This window comes from Xylocopa sonorina, chromosome 9 (assembly GCF_050948175.1).
Source record: "Xylocopa sonorina isolate GNS202 chromosome 9, iyXylSono1_principal, whole genome shotgun sequence".
NCBI classification, from domain to species: Eukaryota; Metazoa; Arthropoda; class Insecta; order Hymenoptera; family Apidae; genus Xylocopa; species Xylocopa sonorina.
Genome location: NC_135201.1, coordinates 6100615 through 6119079, shown reverse-complemented (window position 1 = coordinate 6119079; position 18465 = coordinate 6100615). Strand labels below are relative to the sequence as shown.

The following is an 18465-nucleotide window of genomic DNA, read 5'->3' as shown; positions in this document are numbered from 1 at the left end:
GTCACCCTCGCTGAAGATAACCTCGGGTCTGGTTTAAATGCAGATTCCATCATTTTCGTCACGTGCAAGCTCCACTACGCTTCACTTGAACATTACCACTTCGTTACGGCGACGCTCTACGTCCCTGTCATATCTTCTCGCTACACTCTCGTGACGTGCTACACGGAATCACGAGCAACAAGGCGGCGTTCGACTCTGGTTTACACTATTGATAAATACTACGCGGAAAGGTCGAGCGTTCTCGCTGGATATGTTCATCTTTTGGGGGAAATGCAGAGGGGTTGGGTTTGTTACACTGTTCTCGGTTAGTGTAAGAGGGCTGTTCATCGAGTGTCACGTCGGATCATCGGATTTCGAGCGACAGACATCGGCTGTGTCGCGAGGCATCGTTTTGACGCGAAACCGGGGGGGTGAGTGCGTTTCCGGACGATGTAGCAGCGTGGTCGACTCGCGCTCGCACGCGGCGCCAGACTGAGGGTTGAATCTTGCCAACCCCCGTGGCAGCCGAACTGCAGGCTCCGCGCATGTCCCACCTGGCTGATTTTATTAGAATCATCAGAGGAATAGTGCTCTTTTCAGCTGCGTCTCACGTAATCGCTAACGTGATGATAGAAAGAATTTCTACTTATTTAATATGAAGCCAGGAGGTTGTTTTTTCGAGGTAAAGGCTATATGGTGTCGCGGTGAAATTGGACACAACCGAGCCAAATGCAAACATTTTCTACGGCTATTGGACCTTCTTCATTTAGAAATTTAAATTCATTTCCATTTAAATGCATCGCCCAATAAATTTTAGCTTAATTTAAATGTACAGTGGGGCGGAAAGAAAAACACGTGCGTGTTCATTTGATAGTCAGAATCCGACATTTGTTTCCACGATGTGCCACAACAATTTTCGGCGCTCGGGAAAACATTGTGCATCCACTGGTTTTCCAAGCACGTAAATTCTCGTAACAGCGTTTCCTTTTTTCACTCCCCGGTCGCACAACTTTTTGAATCGCATTATCTCATAAACGAAGCTTCTTAGGGGCGAGATTTATTCCACAGGTTTTTTGATCTATTTTTATGGATGTACAATGCATTTCAATTCCATCGGTTCTGCCACGCCTCGTGCTTCTAGGAAAATCGGGAAATCTGTTTAAGGCCAAAGGGCAGACATGTTTCTCTCCTTACAGGAAAGTTGCAGATTTTTAAAGTTCCAAAGAACAGACGCTCGCTCGAATGGAAGTTTTCAGCGAAAATGCGAAATGAATGGAAACTTCAACGATTCCCTGCCCCGTGGAAGATGAAAAGTTGCGGCGGAAGTTCCTCGGGAAAATTAGCGAAAAATAACGATAGCTCGACAACGATCCCATTCCCGGATGGTCAAAGGCAGCGAAACTCGAATAAAATACGTAGTTCCTCTTTCTGAAAAGTCTCGAGTTTCTTAAATAGTTGCAGACGACTGCTGGCAGATGAATTTTTGGGAAACATGCTATCAGTGGGTTTTGAAAAATCTTCCAACTGTAGTATGTGTATTTCATTCCTATTTACAACTAAAACTGATTAACTATTCGACTTTCGTTTTAACTCGAACCAATCCAGACTGAAATGCGATCCGGCTGGTTTGACCACTTCATTATTAGCAAAGGAATGTCCATGACGGTCGATCTCGACAGACCACGCTGTTCCCACTGTAGGCAACGAAGGACTTCTCCAGACACTTGTTGCTGTTCGTGTCTCTGTTGGCGATAGTGATCGCCATTTCTTTTCAAGAGCAGAACACTATGACTAACATGGGAAATTGACACGTTCAACATATTGAAAAAGCTGCACGATATGAACAAAAATACTCATTTTGGTTGAGAACAGAATTTTTGAATACATTTAGGGGCTACGTAGTTTGCAAGGACCTTTACTTTCGATTACACGGTTATCGTCGAAGCCATCGAACAAGTCTAAAACCGTGAAAAAGAAAAGAGTCAACAGGTGAAATGGGAACAGAAGAGATTTATTTCTCACCACCTGATACCATTAATCACGAAGCTCGTTCCAGCGGCTGTGAAATATTCCATTCTTGGCCACGTTTCCGGCTACTGTCCAATGATGAAATATAGTATCGATTTAATATCTTATAGGATTTTGTGTCGCGTGTAATGTAATATCGTGCTTGAAGGAATTAAAGATTTATATGGTATCCTCGGCAATGTTAGAGGATACAATGGCCAGTAACGAGTAAAGATTAACTAACGAGAAGCAAAAAGTTACAATCACGATTACAAGGGACGAAGAAGACAATTTGTGACCAAGTATCTCCCCAGGTATAATGCAATCCCAAACGGTTGATAGCTAAAAAGCTTAGTGTTTCCGTCTCGCCTACTTGTGAGATACACATTACGATAAAACCCGTAATACCAGGAGAAGATATCTCGAAATAGGAGGGGGGCCTAGTATAAGAACAACCGGTATGGATATGCCACAGGTTTTCAGTGAAGGTCCAGAGAAGTGCGTAGTCAGCTCATACGAAAAATTGGTAAGCGATACGTGCAAATTTTCACGAAATAATTTCCATTTGGATAATTGTGCATGCGCCTAACACAACTAAAAATGATTCTAATTAAACCTAACCATGTCTACTCCGCTGCAGGCAATGAGGAGCTTCTTCAGACACTTGTTGCTGCTCGTATCTCTGATAGCTATAGCGTTCTACCCTCCTGCAGAAAGTCAAAATGCGAAAATTGAAAAGCCAGGGGAGTCATCTCCTCTTTTCGTTCCATATCAAATTCTGGTTCCATCATTGATACCATGCCCTCCTGGCCAGAAGAGGGACCAGTTGCGGCATTGTCAAATAGATATAACTAAGGATACTCAAATTTCATAACGGACCAACGAAATGCATTATATCGGTGCTATTCGGGAATAGTGAGTAGCTTTTGTCATTTGTAAATGAAATTTTATACGATCGTTCAATTAAATCTTTCGTGTATTAATCGTATATCCAGTAACCAATATGAAGATCGACCAGAAAATACAGATCCCATACATCGTCACCTTAAAAAAAGAATTTCTCCCCTTTCTTGACCGCGATAAATCATCGCTGCGTCATGTAAATTCTATTTAGATGTTGAGGTTTACGCAATTACAGATCTGCGCTATACAATAGAAAACCCGATGATTAAACGGGACGCTGAATAATGAATAGTAGCAAAGGGTTCACATGTGAATAATGAATAATCGCATTAATAAATACCTCGAATAACAAATAAATGAAATGGCGAATAATCATGCGACAAAATTTGATTTAAAATATACCAAACACTCTCGTGATCCTGCTCGATAAGCTGCTAGCGAGTTGCAATTGTTCTCGGTGTTATTACAGTTTAATTTAATTTAATTAACGTTAAACAGAAGCGAGCGTCCAATTTTGTACATATAATATAATAAAATGTACAAACGCGCGTGTAAATAATTATATTTTATGATCATTTCGTCGCATAGCTCTCTACTTGTGTAAGGACGAGAGAGATGGTAGGAAAAGGAATAAGGACCTGGCTGGTTGATAGCCTTGTAGGACTACCTCCTCTCTAGCACAATTATACAAACTAAGGTAGATTAAATTGATCCCATTCCATCACCTAGATAGCGCTATCATCTTATTCTGAATTGAATCGATAATGTCGCATGCGGCACAAAAACGATATCAGATACTAGGTGGCCTCTAAGTCACGCGTAATAATTTTCACTGAACGTCTGGTCTATATTGTAAATTATTCGTGCCCGTGATAAATTGTCTTGTAAGACATCAGTGAACTTAGATTGCCATCTATCGTTGCAATGAACAATCTGATCGCGATACACTGTTTTACCGAAACAAACTTTAAATTTGATATGAAAAAATTCCGAACTATATTTTTCCTCTGCAAATACTTTCTTCATTGAACTAAATATTTATTGTTTCATTAAAAAGAAAGCGATATACCTGCTGAAATAATAGAAAACGATGAAATTCTAATACGCATAACGATAGTCTTGGTAACTGGTTCCTTCTGGATAAGCTAGAAAAAACGCTTGATTGATCAATCATACATTTGCCAATTAGCGTTATCAACGGTAATCGTGTGCAACATAAACCTGAAAAATTGTACATAATAATAACAAATTTCTGATGATCTCCAGGGTTAAGTCTATTGATTGCGCAAGGATACTTATAGATTCGTGTTACAGCCGTGATGAAAAAAGCTAAATCTATAAACGTTCCCGGATATTTAATTTTCCTTCGAGGTGACAGTAAGAGGAATCATTTGAAAAAAATTGTTTGCACGTTGGTCTGTATCTTCAAGGTACATAAACGTGACGTAGAATCATTAAACTTTGAACATTGATGAGTCAAAACGTTCATAACCAACCGCTGGCCCAAAAAATTATCAGAACTGCTTATTGAGGCAAGCCTTCGGATTAAAATAGATCGTCTAAATTTATTATTCGATATCATTCTCGTTGCGTCTCGCGTCGACTGATACGCAAAATTGAATGCTTCGGCAATCTTTTACTCTTCACGGTCTCATCTTGATTTCAATGAACTGTTATCGAAAATCATGCCTCGATCATAAGTGGAAGTCTTAATGTAGTTTAACGTGTAACAGTTTATAATTGGTCTCGTTATATTTATAAAAACAAAAAACCGAACGCAACTGACGCGCACGATGACTGTTCGACTTTAGAGATACGTATTCTAGAAAAAAGTGAATCGCATTCATAATGCGTCTCGTTAACTTATATAGTTAAACTTGTATGATATGTTTTTTCTAGTAGCAAGAAGGGCAAATAATAAATTAACGAGGAAAGTAATTAGAGGAAACTCGCTCACGTTCTGCATATGCGAATAATGAAGCTTTACGATTCTCTGATTAATCTAATGCTGAGGAACCTTTGCATGAATCATCTAATTGATCATGTTCACACAATTATCCATATGATTCATATGATATTTATCACTTTGGTGTTTTACAGTCAAAGAGTATTACCATATATTTCTCCAACAATGTATGAAATATTTGTGTGAAATATAATAGACTGTTTTGAATTGTAGAGCGGTCTAGTGGCGTGTTCGACCTATTGTGTTCGACCCTCGTTAAGTGCAAACGAGCATGTTCAGCGATCAACGATGCTACTATAGGTTATTTAGCATAACTTGACCATTGAACCATTATGCGGGCCAGCAGTCTCTCATTCGTCCCGCAAATTGCCCAAAAAGAGACGTTTCAGACGCGCATTTCCGTAGCGTGCGCGTATTCGCGCTGACGGTGGATCCCATCGCGGCACTGGCCATTTCACAGCAGCCTAATTTTCGTTTGTCGCGCAATTGATGCAATTAGATACGTCAATCAGCGGGATAATGGGATCCTCGCGGTGTGCGCCGTCTAACAATACGAAGTTAATCCGGCTTCAAACGCCCGGGACGACGAAAACATGCTCCAGTCTCCGTTGAATGGACTCGACTATAGTGCACGTCCGAGAGTTTCGCATCGCCTCTGATTAGATAGAGTGACTTTCGGCTAAACGTGATTTCGTACGTAGAACAAGCATCAAAATGCTTTACCAGTCGCTTAAAATATGCTCTCTTAATACATGCCTTTCGACCCACTCGTGACGCACACAGTTTCGTTTTTTGCTTAATTGGAATATTACATCGACGGACATACACAAGCGAAACGTTGCTTATCGTATTCTCATAATTAGCCCCGCCTTCAACGAAAATGAATTATGTAAATAGCAGTTAACACAAATATTTTATATCCGACCAACAGAACGTCGGGTATATTAAAATTCAATGACGGGAACATACTCCAATGCATTATAATTTGCCGAGTCAATATTGGACATCACTTACAGGATGATCACCAGCCCAATAGCGGAAGGTAATTGAGAAAATCTTAGGTAATAAGCCTCGCGCTAGCGCCGCTCGAGATCTTAATCTGAAAAGAAATCCTAGACGAAAAGAAGTTAATCCTGAACTTGATACCATTCCATCTCGAGTATGTGCGCGTGAACATTTACTTGAAAAACATCTCAAGGCAACGTTCAAACTGTTTCGCGGAAACATCGCGTGTTATCTGACAAAATAGTGGAGTCCAATAGGTCAGTCGAATTGAAAAATGGAAGTTGGTTAAGTCAATCATGAATGCATCAGGTAAACGATGGCCGTAAAGATCGCTGACATTCTTCTTTCATTCTCTTTCAATAAATCATTCTACATAGAAAGCAAATAGTACGTAACAAGTCGTTCTTCCATCTGCGCAATTTGAATAATTAAGTCCGCAGTTCGTCATAAATATTCAGCGTAAATTGTAAAAATACGTCAACGCGAATACCGAAGGCCAAAAATGTTGCTCGTGAAGACATCGCGGATCGGATTTGAGCCTGGACGAATCGCGCAGATGTGTTTGCACGCGTTCTCGAGGGAGCTGGACGGTTCCATCGACGACACGGGGCCTTCCGTTCCTCCTTGGGTGAGAACACGACCGGGAGATTGATGTTATTGTAGTTTCGAGAAGTTGAAATAAGTGTTTTCCGAGTTTGGGACGGAATGGTAACCAATTTGGTGACCGGGGATTGGTGGCCCAGGCTGTTCTGCGGAGGTGTTCGCGAAGGTGCCTCGATTGGGTAGAATAGTGAAACTTCTTCTCAGTGGTCGATAAATATTCACTATTTTCACAATTGACTTTGTGTACGAAGCATTCAAGATGGAAATGTGAGAAGTGGTTGGATTACGCCATTCTTAAACGTCAAACTCGCGGAATTACAAAAGAACTGAAAGTAACAAAAGTCATGAGCTTCAAATTTACATGAAGCTTCATATCGCAGTGAAACGTAACGATTTAATGTCCATGTGTAACTGCATTATGCATAACCTGACGTAAAAGATAACTTTTTAAGAACGCAAGGCGTAAAACCTTGTGCAAAAGGTCATGCGTAAAAGAAATACTATACAATACAGTACGATGCTCTAAATCTATTTCCGAATTCTCTATCGTTCGTATTTATTCGCATTAAAATTCGATAACGCGGTAAGAGCACACGGAGTGGAATAATCCAGAAACCAGCTGTAACCATAGAGCTTTATTGGCCAGAAGGGAATTACTGAAATTTCAAAAATACTCGCTGAAGAGCACGAACCTCGAGTCATGAAGCACACACGTGACACGAAATTTCATATCTGACGTTCGCGAGAAGCGACAGATAACCTTAACACTTGAAGGTTCCCTCGATTACTCGCGGTTCCCATGAGACCTTTGACAATCAGAATTTTTCCATTGCAATAAAAAAGGAGGAGAACTCGAATTTGTCGCACATACACGTACGATGGGAACTCACGAGCATTAGGGGTCATCTTGTCATGGTCAGAACCATGGAATAGCATTGGGTTGTTTTCGCAACAAATTCTTGCACACTTTTATCTTCCCAAGATTCTTAACTCGATAATCTTATTTATTAATTGGCAAAATTTGAAAGCGATATCTCTTAACATTACATGTTTCCACACTTTTTCAACTGCTGCGTCAATCAAATGAAAAAAACAAAACGAAACGATGGGATCTTCTCGCGAACGTAATAACTCTAGAAGTTTGCATGATTGCAGAAGAATTTTATGAGGATTTGTGGTCAGGATCGGTTTCTTTATTCTGGATTGGATGTCGACTTAAAGGATCATGTATCTAGAACATTCTATACGGCTTGATCCAGTTTATTCATCGTTCGAATTGAAAATCACTACGAACTACGTTAAATATGACCACATTTCCTACAGCAGAATTTGATAATTTTTGGGACACGTTCGGAGAACTTTGGTTCGTAGATAAAAACGTGATCTACTCTATCGACATTTTTTGGAGATTATTAAATACCAAACCATGTTTATGGATTCGAATTATGGTAAGTTTAAGTTCAAATATGGATATAAAAAAATCAAATTGAAGATTCAATTTTGAAATCAAGTCCCATTTTATAAATTACTCCTTTAGATCAATATTTTTTACCGTGCTCGCATAAATGTATACATTTAGTTTCCAAATTAACAGTACAATTGATGTTTGTATTATGTTATGTAATAAGAGGTCAGTATATATAAAAACCAACCAATAATTGTGTAATTAGAAGTCCAAGATATGGGTTGATTATGTAAATTAATTTCTGCAGAGATTCATAAATTATTCGTGGCGAAAGATCAGAACGGATATGATTTTGGATATTTTAGTGCGAGGAATAAGATTATTTATAAATTGGCGGGTAAAATGACACTTATGCGGCAGCCATTTTTTACTTGACAACAATTATAGCAAAAAAATGATATGAAAATTTATTTATACGTTCATACTTTCTTCGAATTATTGCAGTACTGCAGTACTCTCAATACGAGTACGTGTTTCGTTTAACAAAGCGCGTATAGAATTTAATTAAACTCACCGATTTCTCGTCCTGTTTCTATTGATTACATATTGTTGCATATCCGTGCATCAGATTGTCTGCGTGGTTACATCAGATCTACAAAAGAAGTAGATATAAAATTTAAATATAAAGAATCTAATTAAAATTTAACGTTACAGTATGAGGTTGGATCTATGCAAACTGACAAACATTCAAAAGAAGGAAGTTATCGCTACTTTTTGAAAGCAAATAACATTTTGCGATATAATTACTAACCTTTCACCGAGTGAATATTTATATTCATAATACACATGTCATAAATATTACTTATTTCGCACAGTTTTTTTCAATTAAAGCTGGAGTTAGCACTTTTCAACGCGACGCGATTGAATCTAACTGAAGACACTGGCGCCCTCGGCTTTCTCCTTTCAAACTAGAATTCAAATACAAAATACATAATATCGTCATGTTTATAAAATACATTGACGATGTGAGATATAAATCATTTTTAAATGTATCATTATCAATTTGACAACAAGTTCCAATTTATTCGCTATAAGAAATAACAAGCATGGTAAGAAACGTAAAGGATGTAAATTTCACTCGTGTTTTAACGATCTGTAAGTACATTTCATAAAATCTATTACGTCGACTTAATTCGTGTATATACTTACAGAGTCTATTCACCTTTACCATAAAGTGTTTATCGTTTATATTTAGTTACGTTCACGAGTATTATATTATAATTCTCATCGAATCCTTTCAGACATCGAATTAGATATGATCTCGCTACTATATCTAATCTATGAATCGAAATTCTTGGAATAAGAAATATGTACATATATATTGATGTTTTTCAGAATTGTTTGTTTTGAAGAATATACAAACGAAGATATAATAGTACAGATAAAATAGTAAGCGACGTGCGTATGTATGACTCACAAAACGAATGCGAACGTTCGTTGAATCGGAAAACGTAGCCGGTCCCGTTTCCGTTCATGGAATTATAACATTTTTCAGCACGTGCGTGGCAATACCGCGAGAGTGGTCGAGTGGCTGCATAACGTTAAATGCACCTGCGATTGGTCGGGAAACGGAGGCTTGGCTCGAACCGTTTAAAAATAAATTAGCTCCCTTGCAAAGCGTCGCGCAAGTTAAATTGAAATCGGCCAGTGCACTCGAAGAATTCACGCCGGTCGTTTGGGTTGATTCGCGAGTCGCTTCACGACCGTCGTCGCTCGTGCCTCGCCTCCGTGCTCATTTAACCGTGGAATGACGCGCATTACGGAACACGTGTGAGTGATCGGTGCCATTTCACGTCGTGTCACGACATTAATCCCTGTATTATCTACGCACGTAAATGCGAATTCAAGAGGAACGATCGAACCTAACCTGAAAGACGCGCGCGCTCTTATCTGTTTCGCCAACCACCGTGTCTCCCGTTGCTTCCTGGTGCGTCGCATTTCCTTCTCGAACGGAATTAACGCCGATCGCGTACGCTGTTTATTCCGCGGGAGAGTGATTTTGACAAGTGCGCAATTCTTCCACGAGGTATTATTCCATGGTAACAGTGCTAAACGAATCGTGACGATGTCTGTTTAACAGTGACCGTGTGTCGTCGAAGGGGATCGTTGCACTTGTTGCTGTGTGCTGCTTGTTTGTGAAGTACGCGATGTAAAGCGAGAAGAAGCCTGGCCTCGAGAGAAATGATATAATTAGTACCGTGTTCATCTGTAAGTAATGCTATCTGCGATTTGTCGACGTATATTCTCGTCATACTTATCCGGCGAGTTACGTTTTCCTTTTCGTTTATTCGCTATTGCGTCATAAATTCACAGCGAACGAAATCGTATTTCCTCGTTGCAACCTGACCCTCTCACAGTGTTCTAGCAAATATGTTGAATTAATGTGGACATTGCGTAATACCATTGATAACACGAGAAAAACACGTGGACGTGTTCTTTTTCTACTCCATAATCGTTGCATGTAAATATTTTCATTATACTAGTATCTGAGTAGATACGTATAAAACACGGGTGTCGTATTAATAATTAGAAATTCAACAACTTAGTGGGAAAGAATATTTCGATACTGGTAGTACTGCTACTGTACAACATTAATTTTCTTATTGTAACTTGTATTATTATTACTTAGATTTTTGGTGTTTTTCTAAGAAGTAACATTTTTTTATTTGCCATTCAATTATAGACGTCTTTACTTTTTCCTGTGTCGTTGTTAACATAACAAATACATGCTATATTTGCACCAATGTCTGTATCATCTTATGCGGATCTCTTTTCTTTTTTACAAAGGTTCCCAGGTCGAACAACATATAATATATAAGACATGTTAGTGAGTCAGCCTTAAGGTGCAATGTTTCGTTGCTTACCAGACAGGGTGGCTGGGCTGTTCTACGCCCATGGCCTATTTTGCTCGTCTCATCCTGTTACAGCCATTTCGTTGGCAATATCGATCGCTTTGCTATGTTGGTTAGTAATACATTTTCCAGTTTTTGTTGGTAACTTAATAGATAATGTAACCGACAGGTAATATAACAGTTATTAATTATTCGTTTAGCTACCCTTTGGTCAATTTGCCAATGCCTGGCAATGCGCCAACAACTGTAGTCAATCATACTATTGTACCTGAAAATAACACGGAGAGCTACGCATTTTATGTTCAACAAGTGGTATTAAGGGTCGGAGTTATTCCATGGACAGAGGATTTAACACTGATGGACGCATTCAGGGGTCCGTTATACGAAGTTTTTAATCTTTTAGAGATCATACAAAATTATCAGCATCCAAAAACGTAAGTGTCTTATAACCAAAGGGGTGTTTGCTCTAGTTTGCACTTAAGTTTGTTAGTGTGACAAAAAGAAGTTTATAAAAACTATTTACTTAATAGATTTTCATTCTGACATTGTATCTTTTAGATTAAAAACACTTGATCAAGTGTGCTTGCATGTAGAGGCAGTGAAAAAAAGAAGCGGCAAAAAGTCAGAGGTTCTGCCGGAGTATAACTGTCTTGTACTTTCACCTGCAAACCTATGGCAAAGAAGCATTGAATTATATTCACAAGATACAAATCTTATAAATACCATATATTCATATCAGGTATGAATGCTAAACAAATAATAGATTAAGCGTAATTCAGAAATAATATTAGGTTGTAACATATGAGATGTTCGTTTGAATATTTGCTGTCCTTTTAGTGTATTGTAATTAAACATATATTATTTGCCTACATTACACAGTGAAAAAGTTGCATGTCATTATTACCTAGAAATATATATATGTGCAGATAATGTTAAAAAATTGTTCGTTTTTACATTTTACAAATGGCATTGAAGTTGTATAAATTGAAACATTAAATGATGTCCCATTTATGGTATGGATTTAATTTTAACTTTCCTATCCGTATTCAATGCTACAGAAAACAGATATTTCATGTGCTACAATCTAATAAATTGTTCAAACCATGTTCCGTTACAATTAGGTTACTATGTGTTATAGAATCTGCAAAAGGGTAAGATTAGTTTAGCAGAGATAATGTTTGGGATGAATCTTAAGGAAACTGGAATAAAACGGTACCCAATTCGACTTAGACAAAGAATTTTACAATACGCAGTAACTATTTATCTCAAAGAATATGATCCTGAGTGAGTAGTTAATTACTCAGCATCTAGATGAATTTTATACAGATCATATTATTTTATTGGATTACTTTTCAGATTTATAAAAGGGTTACAGAGTAGATTGAAAAGTTATTATCATCTTCATCAACCAGAAAATGAGAATGCTGCTTACGTACCCATGAATGAGACGTTACATATTTTTTATCCTGGTGAATTCAACTACAGTGATTTTTTCCCATTGATGATGACATTCTTTGCTTTGTTCTTCTATATATACTTCTCTGTACGAAAGATAGAGTTAATGAAATCAAAGATTGGGATAGCATTTAGTGCAACTGTGACAGTAGTAGGCTCGCTCTCAATGACTGTGGGAGTATGCTTTTTTTTTGGCTTAACGTTAAGTCTAAGTGGCAAAGAAGTGTTCCCATATCTGGTGATTATCGTAGGGTTGGAAAATGTGTTGGTGTTAACCAAAAGTGTAGTGAGCACACCTGCCCAATTGGATGTTAAGATACGTGTCGCTCAAGCCTTGTCCAAGGAGGGTTGGTCTATTACCAAAAATTTACTTACAGAAGTAACAATTCTAACAATTGGGTTGTTCACTTTTGTACCGGCCATACAAGAATTTTGTATATTTGCCATTGTGGGATTGGTCAACGACTTTTTCCTTCAAATGGTATTCTTCTCAACGATTCTTGCAATAGACATCAAACGGTCAGAGTTGTCTAGTGAAACATCCAAACTTCACTTCCCAAACATCTCAACTACACGTAAACAGCAATTCACAACGACGATAACAAATAGAAAGCCAAATATTTTCCGGTCAAAGTCTCATCCAAGGTTGAATGGCTTATCCAATGGTCCAACGAATGTCATAGCTCCAAATACACAAAACACTCATACATTGGGCAAAATCCCAAAACGATTGCGTCTGGTGCATTTCTGGGCTAGGACACGAATATTTCAACGTGCCTTTATGGTATGGATGGTCGTTTGGATAAGCATGATTATTTACAATTCTGGAATCGTTGAGCATCTCATACACTTGAGCGAAACACTGAAGTTAGAATCAGATATTGAGGGATACACGGTAGATAGAACTCAATCTTTGAATAGTTATGTCGAATTGAATACCATGAAGCCTGTATCAATGCTTTCTGCCACTATTGTTCCAGACCATTTGAATAAAGAGGTAAATTACAAAAAATATATTAAGCGCTTCTTGTACAGAATATTAATTATTATTTATCTCATTTTATTGTATATTAGGTTGATGTAGCAAATAATATTACCGAAGAATTAAATAAATTGAAACCAGTGGACTTTCCACCTTGGAATCGTTTGTCACTCTATCACTGGTCTTCGATTCTTTCGATGTACAACATCTCTGCTGCTGGTGGACATATAACTATATTACCCACCATGAGATTTGCCCATGCTGTCAGTCCGCAGTTAGCCAAACAAATTAGTAATCCAAATGATGTGCAACACTTTCAGTGGCGAAGTCTTGCAACCGCTGCTCTCGATCCATTAGATTTTTCAGGTAAAAGAATAATTGAATGAACTTTGAAAATTAATAATTTAATCAACTGGACAAAATTGCTTTGCAAAAAGGAAATATGAAATTTATTACAGATATGGAACTACCAACTAGATCTGAAAGTCGAGGATTTAACACAGATGCCCCTTTCATTCCCTCGAGTCCAATGGAAATATTCCTAGCCGCTGTGCTTTGTCTCATTAGTGTCATTGTTGTTGCTTATACCATGGTTGTTCTATACAAATGCATTTGTTCGAGGAACTATGCTGAGTGGCGGGCTAGCTGGTATCAGCCTGAAAGAACGCATGATTCAGCAACGCAATTAGTTTTAGAGGCCCTGCCATTAGTTCTCGAGGGACACACTCAGGAAGTAGAGTGTATTGCTACAGATAGCAACACTATAGCTAGCACGTGTTTGGCTGGCCATATCAAGGTGTGGGATGCAACATCTGGTGAACAATTAATTCACATAGACAGGAAACAATTTTTCAACAGTCACCAGAAGGTTTTGAATTACATGACACCTGATGTGGATGAGTTAATGTCAGATTATGAAAGCGGGTCACCACCCTCAAGGGAGGAAATGGAAAACACCAATTCGTTTGGATTGTATTCAGCTGCCCTCTACAAAAAATCTTCTCCTGGATTGCATAATATGTACAAGGGACAGAATAATGACAGCAAAAGATTCTCAGTGGGTAATACATTGGATTATGACTATCAGATCAACGAATTCGGTTCGGAGAAGAGAAAAAAGGCGCGTAGAAGTTTGGACAATGCTTACGATCTTCCCGATCTGAAATCAGCAATAAATGTCAAGTTCTCTTCCATGAAAGCAATCTCCAGGAAACAATCGTCAGCACAGCAAAGCTTCGATCAAGGTTTTGACTTTGGTGTTCAATACAAACATATGCTCGAGGAACATAACAAATCAGTAGATGAGCTGCAGAAATCGGAGAGCTCAGAACAACTGTGCATTTATAGTAGAAAAGTAAATTCACCAAGTTTGCTGGATGTATCCTTGTTAAATGCAGATACTAAAACTATGCAAATCACATACGCAATTTCTCCCATTTGGTGCATGGATTATCAGGAGAACTTGATAGTCGTAGGCTGTGCAAATGGGAATCTAGAATTTTGGGAAGGTACTACGGGTAAATTTAAGGTGATTAATAGAAGATTGTAATATTAATGTAATTAACAAAACGGTATGGCGATCACTATAACCATTGTGATATCAACTGCATAGATCACAAAATGATCACTGTGATTAACAGTCCAATTTCAATTCAGCATGTATTCTTACCAAGATCCCCACAAAGTTTTATTAATACATTTTACGTGATAATGTGACCACAGCGATTTCACGGATATCGTACATTTATCCTTAAGTTATGATCCAAGTGATCAATCATTATGTATGAAAACTTTGTGGAAGAGGGACGTCGGTAATAATGATCGCCATGATCCGTGGAGAAAGTTTGGGAGATATGTCAGCGTTTGACCTGTTAATATCCTGAAAAAAATATATTAAATATTTTAGTGTTTCTTTGATGATGGATCGGGGCTTGGAATATCTGCAGTGAAATTTGTGGGCAGTAGAGTGATAGCAGCTAAGTTAAACGGCTCTATTGACTTTCTACAGCTAGAGAGTTATAGTGAAGGTCAGCAAATTGATTGGGGCTTCACTTCCTATAGAAGAAGTATGTTTGTTCATAAGTACACTGTCATTATCATTTGAATGTACATTTATAAGTATCAGCATCTTCTTTTATTAGCTCATGTTAGGACAGGAAGTGCTGGCTCGCCTATGGATGTAAATAATATCATGCAGTCTGAAGAAGATCTTCGTTGCATGAAAATTAGTTCACACAAAGCGCATCAGCAAGCAATAACCGTACTCGATAGCGAGGGTGGACGAGTGTTAACTGGTAGCCAGGATCACACCCTTAAAGTGTACAGGTACATTGTCTCAGTTCGTGATAGTAATTCAGTAAACATCTTTTTTGCTCTAACACAAAATTGCATCTAATTTCAGGCTGGAGGATCAATTGCCATTGTACACCCTCCATGGTCACTGTGGTCCAATATCTTGCTTGTTCATCGATAGAATGAGCCCTATGACGTCCGGTAGTGGATCCCAAGATGGCCTCCTATGTGTTTGGGACCTCTTGACTGGTATTTATCTTACTACAAATTAATAAATATTAGACACGAATTTATGTATAATTTTTACGTTCTGGTTTGCCACAGGAACCTGCATGTATAGCATACAAGCACACGATGGTGCTGTAGCGGCCATTACATGTTCCGTGTCATATGTGATAAGCATCGGTACTGACGAGAGATTGTGTGTCTGGGAACGGTTCCAGGGACATTTACTACACGCTCTTCCAGCACACAGATCAGCGTATAGTTTGCAGTTGGTCATGCTAACGCATCATCTACTCATAACCAGCAATCAGGTCGGTGAACAACTTTTATCTTGTTTTCAATTAAATAGGAAGTTTTCCCGGTTACCCGTGATTATCCTGGCCTGGCATGTTTGGTAGCTGTTGCTGTATAGATATCACGTGGATCGTCAAATATATTTACGAAGATGAAACAATGAATATTAGCGAATTGTGTTATTTCAGGGATCACTAGTAGTGTGGGATGTCAGGACGGGGGAACCAGTGCGAGAAGTAAGATTGGGTCACAAGGACAGTTGTATTTTTGTAAAACAAATGTTAGCATTAAGGGATAGCGTAGTGTGCGACTTTGGTCGGCAGTTACGAATAGTCAGATTCCCGTTAGTCTCTGACAAGTTAGACTAAGGTATATGCATATGCACCGTTGTACATAGCTATTTTCTTTCTTATTTAATTTTAAATAACGGAAATCATACCAAGACCTGTTTGGAGATATAGATTTTTACACGATGTACATTTTACACTTTAAAATTATCGCAAACTTTTTAATAGGATAAATTTTTACATTACCGACTACGATTATAGTCGCGCCTTAATATTTCTACTCTATCGTAACAATTAAATAGACAAAGAAATTGCTTGTTCTTGGATGAAATACCATAAAGGAAAATTTATATCGATACTCAGGATCTTTCCTGTACATTTCAATCGATTACGGAGGCACTATAAAATAGGGAGGATGTATAGATAAGAGTAACGGATACACGATACAGAAAATCATATTTTTAGATAATCAAAGAGAATCGAATAACTTGTTGGTATCTTCGTTCGTTGTCTGAAAAGAAAGGCTGTGCTATATTTTGAGGCATCCGTATTTGTTTCGCAGCGCGATTTAGGAGTATTTTCGTAGACGTCGTTCATTCTTCTCTCTTCTTATTTTTTTTTCTTTTTTTTTAAATTTAAGACATATCTCAGATCCGTTAGTAGAAGCTGGATTTGCTAAACCGGTGCTGTTCGAACACAGACGTGCTGGACTTTCACTTCTGTGTTATAAAAGCATATACGTAGTAACCATATTAATTGAACGCTATAACATTTTTGTTGCATGAAGAATGCGTGGTGTAGCGTACTGGTTTGTCGAAGCGAAACTTTGAAGTCAGAAAGCTTTGGGATTTACACGTGTCGAGGATGTCTAACATGTTGGCTATAATCTGAATATCGAGTAGAGACCCCTCGGAGATCTCGCACATTTTTGACTGCGTTTTTATTTAACTATTGACTCACAGTATCTTGTGTTCTTTGTTATTCGTATTGTTGCTCTCTTTTATATACTTTTTAACCCATTCGCTGCCAAGGACGAGTATACTCGTCTTTGGCAGGGTGTTAGGCATTGTCAAGACGAGTATACTCGTCCTACTTTCAATATATTATAATATACTGGCTTTACAGTATATTTACAGAACTTTGATAAACAATACCACTCCAAATATAAATGGCAATGGAAATAGTTTCATATAATCTGGGCTTGGCAGCGAATGGGTTAAAGAGTTTTACGTTACGATACATAACGTAGCAATATCGTGAGAACTGGCGCGCTCTAAGGTACTTCAATATTCAGATTATAGCAACAATACTTCTTCCTGTCCCTAAATGACTTCGTTATACGCATCATGGTCTAAGAGTGCCTTTACTCCATCTTCATTTAGTCTAAATAAAAGAGTGTTGTAATAAAAATTTGAGAAATCGTGGAATTAAATCTCAATCTTCTAGATACCTTCCTATGTAACATCATGGAAGGCTTACTTCGTCAAATTTTCAATGATGCTAAACGTTGACTAATTTGAGACATTCGTGGAAAAGTAATTTAATCAGACCTGCCAAAGAGTTTATTGTGAGCTCTTCGAGTTGTAGCTTCTGAGAAACAGAACTCTCAGGCTGGATGATATAATGTTTAACATCTCGTGTATTAAAAATACGTTTAGTCTTGTTTAGCTTTAGCGGTCTATTTTTGTAAGGAGAATCATTGTTCTCGAACGAACTAAAGTGGGTCCTATTTTACAAATATACATATATACATATAATGATATACATCGTCATAGAGGATTTAACAAACGTGCAAATGTATCCTTTCGCTTCGCAATTGACTGTAGTTAGAAGAAAGGAATATGCATATTTCTCTCTTCGCGACAGATTAAAGTAGAGACTCGTACAATGGTACAGGGTATGCGAGTCGAGCCACTAATTTAATTCTTTCCGATGAATAGAAAATGTTGGTCCGAGAGGAGATCGTGTACAAAAGTGTTTCAATCAAGTCCACCTGTGAAGATATATATATATATAATTATTGTTGAATAGAGTGTTTTAACGTTACAGAAAGAATTCTAAACAGTTAACTGAGTGTATAGAAAGTTTCAAAAATTTTTTATTCGAGTGTTTTATTCAAGTGTTTTACGCTTCTAGTAATGTGATATGTA

General features: G+C 38.0%; 1 protein-coding gene across 1 annotated transcript; it reads left to right on the top strand.

Moving 5' to 3' along the window:
• The first annotated feature begins 9386 nt into the window (after window positions 1-9386).
• On the top strand, window positions 9387-17337 carry Scap (SREBP cleavage activating protein). Its single transcript, XM_076900185.1, has 14 exons — window positions 9387-9698; window positions 10009-10136; window positions 10716-10892; window positions 10981-11214; window positions 11339-11519; window positions 11919-12064; window positions 12137-13232; window positions 13310-13583; window positions 13676-14745; window positions 15124-15283; window positions 15359-15542; window positions 15619-15758; window positions 15834-16045; window positions 16217-17337. Exons 3-14 carry the CDS (start codon window positions 10777-10779, stop codon window positions 16394-16396), a joined length of 3993 nt encoding a protein of 1330 aa, XP_076756300.1. The 5' UTR covers window positions 9387-9698; window positions 10009-10136; window positions 10716-10776; the 3' UTR covers window positions 16397-17337.
• The last annotated feature ends 1128 nt before the right edge of the window (window positions 17338-18465 follow it).